This window comes from Engraulis encrasicolus, chromosome 11 (assembly GCF_034702125.1).
Source record: "Engraulis encrasicolus isolate BLACKSEA-1 chromosome 11, IST_EnEncr_1.0, whole genome shotgun sequence".
In the NCBI taxonomy this organism is placed as follows: Eukaryota; Metazoa; Chordata; class Actinopteri; order Clupeiformes; family Engraulidae; genus Engraulis; species Engraulis encrasicolus.
The window spans coordinates 54,113,663-54,126,162 of NC_085867.1; the positions used below are offsets into that span (position 1 = coordinate 54,113,663).

A 12,500-nucleotide genomic window follows, 5' to 3' on the forward strand; every position below is an offset into this window, starting at 1 on the left:
AACGGGCCTCATTTTTCACCTAGATTCTGGAGATGCCGTTTTTAAATAAGGTCTCAGCTGGGCATTCCTATTAAAAGGGCTATATGTGTGTAGTACGCAAGGATGTGACACAGTCTGTGTCAGAGCAGCCATACAAGGCGTGTGTGTGTGTGTGTGTGTGTGTGTGTGTGTGTGTGTGTGTGCGTGTGTGTGTGTGTGTGTGTGTGTGTGTGTGTGTGTGTGTGTGTGTGTGTGTGTGTGTGTGTCACCGCGGTGACCTCAGAGCACTGCCCTGTGGTAAGAGAGGTGAGATATTTTTGGACACATTCTTCCTCCCTCATTTCCTTCCTTTCTCCCTCTTTTTTGCCCTTCCCTCCCTTTTTCCCTCTATTTCACTCTGTCTCTCTGTCTGTTTCTCCTTCCATGCTGTCCCCATTGATGTAGCCTATTGAAGTCATGATGTCTAATTTCATCTTGATTGGCCCTCATGAAAGCAATGACTTCCTGTGCAAACAAAACATTTGCCAACGAGCATGCGATGCGGCGGGTGTGTTTATTGTGATGCCCTGCGTCTAGAATGCAGTTCATCACGATGAGTGACCCGCGTCGGGAGGGACGGCTCTTAATTCCCCCGACAGACAGAGCTGTCTTCATCACAGGATGTGGACTCACTCAGCCTCCATTTGTCATAGTCAATCATCCTGCATGCGCATTACAGTCTGTGTCATTCAGTGTTAATTCCACACTCATTATCGTGTTGGTGTGACTGTAAGTGTTGAATTAAGAACATTTTCTATGCAGGGGCTGTTACTGCCGAGCCCACTGAGGCCCAAGATGTGCGTGAAACACGGATGCAAATTAGGTTACACTTCATTTTATTGGCCCTGTTACATTATTTAGGCACCGTTTAACAAAATATGTTGCCGCATGCGATATTATGCACTTGCATGGCACCATTGGGTCAGGGTTATGTATGTACAGTGTAAGTAGACTTGATCTAACACGTTGAGGATACCGTGCATGGAGACAGACAAAAAAACAACCTGTAAAACAAAGGATATTTTTGGTTGATTTTGGACACATATGAGTAATGTGCTGTTTAATGGGCTGTTGAATGTCATGCTTTGTTTGTCAGTGGCTGGTAAACATTGTTTTCTGAAGTGAATCCCCCTTATCTCCAAGCCTGATGGCAGTCTTACTGGCCATGGTGGGCAAGCGTAGACAACACACCCTCCCTCTTTCTGTCCTAATTCTCAAGTGCTGTGAAACCCCAATCCTAGTGTGGCTAGTCTCACTCCCACCAGCCGGTCATGAGGCCTGCTGCCACTGACGCAGTCGCTGGCTAATGTGACCCGAGCCTTTTCGTTTGTGCGGTTTTGAATGGAAAACCCAACAGCGCCAATGACTAAGGCACTGTCCCCGTGCCAGGACACACAAAACTAATGCAAATCTGTGTAATAGGCTTATTTTAATAGGTGTGGGCATGATGGTGCGATAAGGTTTGTGCATGACGACGAATGCTGACGTTGCACAATGTTTCAGAAGCTGCCTTTCCACGCAACAAAGGGGTAAAGGCTTGCTCACGGATATTGGACCAAAAGGCATGTTGTGTATTTTGAACTGATATGAGCCGCCGGGAACGACTAATCTGTGTGAATTATTCGATGTTTTGGATTTCATGGAAGCGTAGGTGCAGCTTAAGTAATCCCTTCCCCACGTCATGGAGCTGTGTTTCACTCTGTAAAAGGGCATCTGTAGACACGCTCAGCTCAGTAGACATAAACCTTCCTGGGATATTCCAGGATAGTCTGGGCTCAGGTGTGGACTGGCTCTCCAAAAGGCTTGTGTTTTGACTGTCATGGGAGTAAAGCTGTTCCCAGGAATGTTTATAGATGCTTACTTGAGTGTGTGTGTGTGTGTGTGTGTGTGTGTGTGTGTGTGTGTGTGTGTGTGTGTGTGTGTGTGTGTGTGTGTGTGTGTGTGTGTGTGTGTGTGTGTGTGTGTGTGTGTGTGTGTGTGTGTGTGTGTGTGTGTGTGTGTGTGTGTGTGTGAGAGAGAGGGTGTATATGGGGGGAGGTTGTGTGTGAGCGAGCGAGAGAGAGGCGTGTGTGTGTATACTGTGTATGTAGAGAGGGAGGGTGTGTGTCTGTGTGTGTGAGGGAGAGAGAGAGAGAGAGTGTGTATGTATGTGTGGAGTGTGTGTGTGCGTGTTTGTATGTGTGTGTGTGTCTACCTTACTGTGGGCAAACGTAAACCTCTCTGCAGGCCTGCCTATTCAAAGCACATTCCTAAAGTAACACGTGACATCACTTGTGGTGGTAATGGTGATAGTGGTCGTGGTGGTATGTGAGTGGGTGCGCCCGCGCCCGTGTGTGTTTGCACTTTGTTCCCACCTCCACAGCCGACGAGCTGATGTCACCAACCATATCACCCCCACCTCCAAGACCACCCCTCACCGGTTGATGGCCCCAGGCCCCCTTTGCTCAGGAATGTTTATAGCCTTCCTTCACAGCCATTTGAATCCATTCGCTGACCTTTTTCATACCAGGCTGTGCAATGGGGCAGACATATTTCTCGTAGTGCATAGGATAGGGCCTCTTGAAACGAACTGGAGGGAAGTCTATACCGGCTAACACAAGCAGCTCGGCACCTCTTAACTGCAAGATCACCGTATCGCAGGTCACCAGCGCTGCAAATCACTCGGCTTTGTGCTCGGTAACCTTTAGGTGTAATGTTCCAACTGAAATGTATCCAAGGAGAGTTGGGTGAATGGTCATAAAAAGGTTGAACTAATGTGCATGGCGGTTCACAACTTCACATCTAATGAAAGTGTGCACATGCTGCCTTGGACCTCCTTCAAATGTATTCTAGGAGAGCAACTTAGATGAATGGACATTAAATAAATCAAATAAATGTTCTTGTGAAGTTCTAATGAGTCTGTGCAGTGCACCCTGGCCTAGATCTCCAACCAGAGGCCCTGGATGTGAATGTCAGCCACGTGACTTGAGGCCGCTGCTGTTGGTATAATATTGCACCTAACCCAAACAGACAGTAATTAGCATCGACGTTCATCAATGATCATTGGCTTGTTCGTTCGACTGACCCCCCAACAGTGCCGGGCTACCTCCTGTGGATGTGTCTGTATCAGAGTCTGTTTGAACTTGTCAGATCTACAGTACGCTATCCCATCTTTAATTAAGCTAATTATTCCGGGTGACTTGGTTCATTTGAAACAAAAGAAGCAGTCATTAGTGAGCAAATATTTGCCGAAACCCTGCAACCCTGCATGGGGCTAAATTAATATTATTATATAATAATGTCGGTTATCGCTGCCGCCAGCCTGCTTATGTTCTACTCACTCAGCTGCTGTCATTGCCAATCACTGAGCCCTAAATTGGCTTCGTGGTTTGGTCGGTTGCTTACTTAGGCTATATGTTATTATCGTTGAATCCAATTGAAAATGTTCCCTCCCTCTTGATGAGGAGCTACCCCTAGCTGCAACCGTTTCGGTGGTCAGTGTCCACTTTGGTTGTATTTATTACACAGTAGTAATAAGATGAAGAGGCCCATGAGACTCTTCGTGACCATCAGTAGACGAGGAGGAGGTGAAATCCAAAGGCCAAAGTACCGCTGGACTGGACTGGGGTTTGTTGTCAATGGTCGTGACAGACTTGAGTCCGCTTCAGGGTCAAATCTGGAACCTGTTGGTCGGTTGATAATTAACTGACGCCCAGGCCCTGGAGCCCTTTGGCACACTTCCTATCTGAAACTGGGCTACCAGGCTCACACCTTTGTTGGATCAATCACACACTTACACCTTCATTTCCTGCACAATAGCCTAAACTGCGTTCAATACTCATCGCGGTCTAATTTGATGTACATGGTTCAGTAACAAACCAGGGAAAATTCATATAGACCAAGTGACAAACCTACTGTAGGTAATAACATTATCCTTCCAAAACTGTACCCAACAGTAATCCCCCCTCCCAACACACACACACACACACACACACACACACACACACACACACACACACACACACACACACACACACACACACACACACACACACACACACACACACACACACAAATGATCAAAGCATATGTGGGTGCATGTAAATCGTGTGGTTTTGGGTGTGTAAGCACAAACATTTGACATGGCCAGCATGCTGTCCCGACGCGTGCACCATACCCGTGGGAACACAGAGCCATGGTGCACGTGGTAACAGCATGGACCATCCATGCTTGAAAAAAGTGCCTCTTAACTTGGGGTTATAAATATTGCATGGAAATGCTCTACCTCTGCCACTCCCACTACTGTGGCAGAAACTTTAAAAATGGACCACATTTCCATGTTGTGAGCTGAAAGCACAATGGCTTTGTAACAAGTCACTGACTACGAGTCACTGAATACCTATCATTAAGGCTGTGTGTTGCGAGCCCATAGATGGAAAGAGCATAAACACAAAACACACCTATATTGGTCTGAAGAATACATCTTCATAAATGTTTTAGATAGTGCAGCTTTGAGTACTAAGAAAAGCGCTATATTAAAACCGATCTATTATTGTTAATGTTATTATTATTAGATTAGTCAGTGAAATGATCGCTGATGTGCAGTGTTATATTCGTTAGAGCACTAAGCATCTGTTCTGAAAATGCAAAATGTATTGAAAGTTGTCTGACATCAACATACAACATTCCCTCACCTTGTAAGACACACCTGTGCGTTTTTTGAGGCCGCTTCCTATCTGGCACTTCAATCAGGAGACCTTATCAGGTGCAGGACGTGAACGACCTGCTAGACCACATTGCTGCCTTTCGTAGGCACTATCGTCTAATGTCACCGAAAGTCACACATTCCTGCACTCCGTCAAAGTGACCAATCTGGCAACACAATGAGCATCTATCACTGGCGTGGCAGTGGGTCTGGGCGAACGTCATCAGCACAGACGGCATTCTACAATGGAAAGCTTACGCAGACTGGAGTCCCGTCACAACAGATCAGATAATTCACGTTAACACCCAGTCATTTGAAAGGGCTGGGTGACACCCCCCACACACACTCACAACTGTCACATCCACCCAGACTGCCAAGCTGCTTATTTGAGGAAATGTGTTCTGTGATGCTATCTGGTTCAGACGGCATTCTAGTCATCATGATGGTGGGAGGAGTAATTAGGGGACAAGCATTTTCTTGTTGTTCAAAAAGATTATTGTTTGAGAACTAATAGCTGATGGTTCTGATATCAGACATCCCCACTAAAGCAAACCCTGAGCGGTTGAGGGATCTTGTAGTTTTAGCCGAGGATTGTCAGAGTCCGATGACATTCTAGATTTTGGGAGGAGCAGTTAGCAGACAAACATTTCTTGTTGCTGAAATACATTGTTTATAACATAATACTTGATGATTCTGATATCAGCAATCCACACCAAAGCAAAGGCCCTAAGCTGCTAGGGTAGAGGTTAAGAGGATTCACTTGTCCATGATAGTGCAGATCAAATATCCACTCATCGACTGTATACCAGACTTTGTGTTCTATGTGGTAAATTTGATCCCTTCTCATGGAAGTTTCCTTCCTGATCATAGTCATGAGAAACCTCCGTGACCATGTGCTATGCTTGAAGAGCTATGGCTGTTGTGATCACTCTGACCTTGGGCTTGTGTTGTGCCACGGTTGTTTACATATTTGTGAAATGCTTGTGGTGTAAGGATTGGGGCCTCTAAGGTCTGTGAGGTTTATCTTTACCACAGAACAGAACTTTCTCACCTTCTGGGTTAGCTGTCCTCCAACGTCTTTCAACACATGAATGTGCTCTTCTGTTGTGATGGCGTTGAGTTTTGCCAAAGGCCAGCGAACAGTACTTTGTTCATTCACAGCACTGTACTTGTCCACTGTCATGTCTGTGTCACATTGGATAAGCCTGCTAAAGCCATCCACTTGTTAAACGTCTCATCTCGAAGACACACAGCTATTTAATGGGAGAGAGCAGTGGGAAGGCCCCACTATTGATACCTGTGTTTAATGACATGTCTGTCTCTGTCTCTTTCAGCTCAGTCCCCCACTACAGCCCCCTCTCGAAACCACAAGACACAGTTCCTGTCACATAACAAAAGCCTGAAGGCAGAGCCATGTCAAAGGGAGGGGGGGCGTCTTGCAGGCCATGTGGGGAGTGTAAATCTCTGACCGTCCGTGGGGGTTGTTAAATTGTCAGGGAGTACAAGGCAATACGTGGAGTTACCATAGGGGCTGCGGCAGTTTTCCTGTCATTTGTCTTGCACCCACCAGCAAGCTGAGCAGAGTGTAAACATCACCGTGCCTGCTGCTGCTGCTGCTTGTGTGAATCCTCCTCCTCCATGGCCAACAATACATGGGAAAGCCTGAGAAAGTTGAGTCGAGCTCTACACGATATCGCTCTGCCTGTCTTTCTGTCAACTTGATGCAGAGGGAGCGAGAAGCGAGGGGCCACTTTATTAAAAAGTGCTTTGGGGCTTAGCTCCCAAACAAAGGGGGCAAGGAGAAGGAGCCTGGCTGCATTTCCGATAAGTTCAGCCTGCCATGATCCCTCTGGTGAAAAGACTGAAAGAAATCAGGTGATTACCAAGAAGGAAGTTTGTTTAAAAAATTCCCCCCCACACCCCGCCCACAACATTTTAACACTTTGGACCAAAAGCCTGCTTACTCTACCGTTCAACGGGCAACCAGACAGAAGAAAAAAGGAAGTCATACAGAAGGTGTCCAACCAACTACTCAGGGGAATTACTCCAGTCCTGAGAGGCCTGACGGGGGAGGGTGTCTGGCAAGTCCCCAGGGATTTTATCTCTTGCTTCTCGTTTGCTTTTGGTTTTACTTTACTCTGTGTGCTAGCGTTGCTCAGCATTTTCATTTCTTAATTGCAGAACATCCACCATCACTTACAGGAAATCACCAGCCTACTATTTCTATATAGTTTTATCTAATCTATCTAATCTAATCTAATCTAATCTAAGAAAGTTGAAGTCAAACTTGATACTGTGCATTAAGTTAGTTGACACAGGTTTGGAAGATATCCACTCAGGCTAAACAGGGACAATGGCGCTGTTATTTCAACACAGTCAATTTTGGCCAAAAATGGATTTGGCGTAGCAGTAAGCTGCATGAGTCTCAAATTCCCAGACGTCTCTTAAAAGCTGCCCTGTTTTGGAACATGGGGAGTAATTTGCGAAATTGAGTTAAAGGACAGGTATTGGTGATCCCGTTGACTTAAGTGAAAGCTTTGTGTCAGCTCTCTCCCTCTCTCCCTCCCTCTCTCACTCCCCTCCTCACTCCCTCTCTCAACTCTCCCATTTATCACAGAGGGTCTAGACTGACAGGGCTAGCAGAGGAGTAGGGTCGACGGGGGTGAGAGGGGCGGGGGGGAACCAGAGGAGGCAGAGAGGTACTGTAATTACCTTAATCACCATGGGAACAGCTGCTGCCTCCTGGGTAAATTATGCCTACAGTATGTGTCTGCCTGCTCTCAGGAGGGCCACTGACTCCCAGCTAGCATCTCTCCCCACGCTGTTTAACAGCCAGAGCTTAAGATTTACATAAAGGACATCTGCCTCCCATTCTCAACTTTTTTCTTTAATTTCACGGCTCAAAATATTTGTGCTCCATTGTGCAGTGTTTGGGGGGGAAACTATTCGATTTTTTGTAATAGCCACGTCTAGGCTACTTGGCGAGTTGTTTATTTTTTTTAAGTCCACTCTCAGGTTTTGATGTCGGCTTCAGTTAAAAAGCCTGACTTTGAAGTATGGTTGTGTGTGAGTGAGTGCAGGTGTGTATATTTTTCTACGTGAGCTACTGCTGTAGTGTATGTGTGTGGGTGGTGTGTGTGTGTGTTTGTAAACCGTGGTGTGAAACGTGTGCGAGTGCGAAATGGGGCGCTGACAGATGGTTGGTTCGCATTAGCAGCCTGACATCACCCCTGAGTTATCCATTGTGCTGAGGCCCAGACCAGGCAAGTGGCAACAGGAGCCGCCCTCGCTGATATCCATCAGTTGAAAGCCTAGCTAGCGCTGCATAAAGTGCACACCCCCGTACGCTGCTGTTTTGTCATTTGGCAGGGATTTCTAAACACACACACAAACACACACACACACACACACACACACACACACACACACACACACACACACACACACACACACACACACACACACACACACACACACACACACGAAGAGAAAGTGCACACACAAACACCTTTGCACATGCATACACTTTGCTCAGCCTTTCATGTGTGATGTGTCTGGAAGGTTGAAACACATTCTTCTTGCTCTCTGTGATGCCCTGCCATGCAACACCATGAGAAAGGTTCCACTTGTAAATTGAGAACATCCCAGCTCAGCATGGAAATGTACAGGTTTGTGTGTGTGTGTGCGTGTGTGTGCGTGCGTGCGTGCGTGCGTGCGTGTGTGTGTGTGTGTGTGTGTGTGTGTGTGTGTGTGTGTGTGTGTGTGTGTGTGTGTGTGTGTGTGTGTGTGTGTGTGTGTGTGTCTTCGTGTGTGTGTTTGGAATATGATTATTCAACTCCAGTATTGAAACGTCAAAGACAAGCGATCTTTCTTTCTTTTTCCGCTGCCGCTGTTGCAAGCTTTCTGTTTTGTTTTCCTTTTTGTACAAAAAAAGTCCCTTCACTTTCCCACCATCCCCTACTGCTTCCTGTAATCCTGCCCTCAGATATGGAGAAGAAGAAGACGACTTGCAGAGACGTGTCTCCACCTGTCTGTTCCTTTCCTCCTCTCACATGTTATATCCCTCTTTTCTTTCTCTCCTCTGTCCACAGATCATGCCCTGATGCTGACCTCCAGGATCTGAGAAATAAGCTCAGGAAGAAAGCGCCAGTTGCCTTGTATTCACAGACCAGAGCAGTCGGGTGATCTCTCCAGTGCCCTTTCCTGGCCATTGCTGGGCCCTCCACAGCGCTACTATTGGCGCCACAGTCTCTACCGAGGGGTGCTCTTCTCTTCCGAAACCGGCCGAGAAACCCCCGCTGCCCTCCCCCGCCGCGCTCGCCAAGCCCTTCCAGCTGCGCCCGTCCTCGTGTCTGCTCCTGCTGCCCTCCGTGCCACAGCTGACCTCCTCCGTGCCCCCCTGCCTGCCCGTCTCGGCCCCCGACCTGCACGCCAGCATGTCCATCGCCCTCAAGCAGGTCTTCAACAAGGACAAGACCTTCCGGCCCAAGCGCAAGTTCGAGCCGGGCACGCAGCGCTTCGAGCTGCACAAGCGGGCGCAGGCCTCGCTCAACTCGGGCGTGGACCTGCGCGGCGCCGTGCAGCTGCCCCACGGCGAGGACCTGAACGACTGGGTGGCCGTGCACGTGGTGGACTTCTTCAACCGCATCAACCTCATCTACGGCACCGTGTGCGAGTTCTGCACGGAGAAGAGCTGCCCGGTGATGTCGGGCGGCCCCCGCTACGAGTACCGCTGGCAGGACGAGCACAAGTACAAGCGGCCCACGGCGCTGCCGGCGCCCACCTACATGAACCTGCTCATGGACTGGATCGAGATGCAGATCAACAACGAGGACATCTTCCCCACCTGCGTAGGTGAGTCACAACACGCCCGAAAGGTGTCTGGAAAGGTGCAGTAGAAGACACTTTGGTTTAGAGTTGGGCACTTGTCCAGAGCCACTTGAGTTTTCCTTGCATTTTTTCCACTTTGTTGTTTTTTATTTGTCTCGTGGTGTACAAGTTTTGTTGCCTTTCAGGTGGTCCCAAAGTTATCTGATGGTTGGTGGTCAGAGATCAGGGCTTACAAAATGACCACCTGTTGGTTGCGTATCTAATCCCAGGGTTTGCCGCCATATTGCCTAGGTAGCTAGGTATGTGACCCCATGTTGCTCCAATTTGTTAGTTCACTGTAGGTCACTTGTGATGGGTGTCTTGTCACACGTATCTTGAGCAAGTTTCAAACGCCAGCTGGTTCCTTGACCTGATGTAATTGGCTGATGTTATGTTACAAGGGTGGTCCTCTGAGACGACCCTGAGGTGTTGAGCCCTCTCTAGGGCTCAGTATTTGTTGACACTGGTACAGTATTATTCAGGGGTAGCTGCAGTAAAGCAGTTGCTTGTTTTAACCATTGCACAATTATGGGTTTACTGTAAATCCAAACACAGGAATCTCTTGTTGCAGGATATGCTAGGGCATGTACTAGGCTTGGCTTCTCTTCCCTCTTACTTGATGATGCTTCCCTTTTCGAAATATATATCTTGTTGACAGTACAGACAGTACATTTTTCTTCAGCATATCGCAGCCTTGGGGTCCAGCACCTTTTACTATGGTTTTTCTTTTTTTTTTAAATTAAATTTACTTCCGTACCATTCCGATGTGCTTTGGTCCAGGCATGAAGCATTGTATAAGGTTGCAGCATTCAGATGCCAGAAGTAGACAGAACAGCCTTCAGGCCAAGAGCGAGCGCTTCACTCTTCAAACACGCACATAGTTTCTGTGGCCTACCAGAACTTGTGAGAGAATGTGAGGTTGAGTTAATGATGCCACCACTTAGCTCGATAGAGCGTAGAACAGTGTACGCTTTATCTTTCTATTTATTTAGCATATATTTGAAGGCAGTATTACCATAAGTGCTCGATGACATATTGTGGTATTCTTCTTGTCTGTGTACCCTGATTACTTTGAAGTCACCTCAGGATGACATTACAAAGTCTTCTGTGTGCGTTTACATTTGTTGTTGTTGCTAACAGTAGTCCACTGATTTGACGCAGCTTGAAGCTGATTTATATTGAAGCTGGCCTGCATTAGTTTACGTTTGAAATCAGTTTAAGCTGAGCCATAGAGGGCAGCTGTGCTCTAACACACACACAGACACACACACACACACACACACACACACACACACACACACACACACACACACACACACACACACACACACACACACACACACACACACACACACACACACACACACACACACACACACACACACACACACACACAGATGGAGAGAGATCCACCTTCCGATATTCATTCATAGTTATTTTAGATTCTGTTGCTAGTGAGTTAGTTGTTAAGCTGACAGAACAATTGTACAGATTTGCATGCCTAGACAGTGTGGGGTATGTATAGGCACTGCCCTTCATGCTCTGTCGGGAGCAGGTCTGTCTGTCTGTCTGTCTGTCTGTCTGTCTGTCTGTCTGTCTGTCTGTCTCTCTCTCTCTCTCTCTCTCTCTCTCTCTCTCTCTCTCTCTCTCTCTCTCTCTCTCTCTCTCTCTCTCTCTCTCTCTCTCTCTCTCTCTCTCTCTCTCTGTGCAACCATCTCCAGTGGTCAGGAACGTGCCGGCTCCCTACGGTCTGCCCGCCCAGTTTTGTGGCTATCGTTGACAGGAAACAGTATCCGCCGTATCCTGTCAATTATGCAGGGCCACCCGATTCCTACACTCCTACCCTCACCCTCATCCCACCCATACCCCTCCCCATGCCCCCGTGAACTGTCCTGTTCCCACTAACATTCCGCCACTGACACCCTATAGCCCACGATCCTTTTGTTCAGCCCAACGGCTAGGGGTACAGAGGAGCACCTGAGTCACTCAGCAACCCTAGAGCACCCCTGTCTTCCTCCTCCTCTTCCTCCTCCTCCTCTTTTTTCTTCCTCCTTCCCATCCCTCTCTCTAATGTGTCCTCTTCTTCCTCCTCATCGTATTCGCCCTCTTATTCCTCCACCTCCTCCTCCTCTCACTCTTCCTCCTCCTTCTCCTCCACCTCCTCCTCCTCTCCCTCTTCCTCCTCCTCCTCCACCTCCTCCTCCCTCTCTCTGTTGTCTCCTCTTCCTCTTTTTCTTCGTCCTCCCCATGCCTCTCTTTGTTGTCTTCTCGTCCTCTTCTTCATCCTCCTCCTCTTCCTCCACCTCCTCCTCCCTCTCTCTGTCTCCTCTACCTCCTCCTCCCCATCCCTCTCTCCCCATCCTTCTCTCCGTTGTCTCCTCTTCCTTCTACTTTGAGGTCCCTTGGTGCTCTCTCCGTCATGCCATCAATTATTCACCCCTGAAGCATGCGCAGTATTGTGGGTCCCAGCAAGCCAGCCACGCTCTCTCCGTTTGTATGCAGTAGCCCATGTTTTATTCACAGTAACGGGCGAATAAAACAGAATGAATTCACTTACAATTCAAGTGCGGAATGGCAGCAGCTGAATCAACAAGCAAGAAGGTGTATTCTCCAAAGTGTTCGTGTCCGTTGCTCCTTGTTCCTGGCTCATCTAGAGTAGTACTCTCTCATGGTGTCATTTCCAAAGTTTCCAAGCAAATTGCACTTGTCCTTGCCAAGGCTATAATTCACCGCTGCCATTTTAGGAGGAGCACAGTCATTTTTGCTGATGCAGCACTGATTCAGCTCTGCTTATTAACAAAAAACTAACTAAAACTAAAACTAACTAAAACTAAGTACACATCGGCAGCTTGCACAAAATGCATATGGCACTGTGTACATGGGTGGGTTCATGTGTGCATATGTGTGTAAAGGGTCAATTCCACACCAC

At 47.7% G+C, this 12,500-nt stretch overlaps 1 protein-coding gene across 1 annotated transcript in view; it reads left to right on the top strand.

The window, feature by feature from the left end:
• The window catches only part of LOC134458578 (MOB kinase activator 3B), a 46,643-nt gene that overhangs the window by 5,415 nt on the left and 28,728 nt on the right, over positions 1-12,500 (top strand). The window contains exon 2 of the mRNA XM_063210985.1: positions 8,794-9,556. Within this exon, the coding sequence (XP_063067055.1) occupies positions 9,139-9,556 (418 nt within the window). The 5' untranslated portion in view covers positions 8,794-9,138. The remainder of the gene's footprint in view (positions 1-8,793; positions 9,557-12,500) is intronic.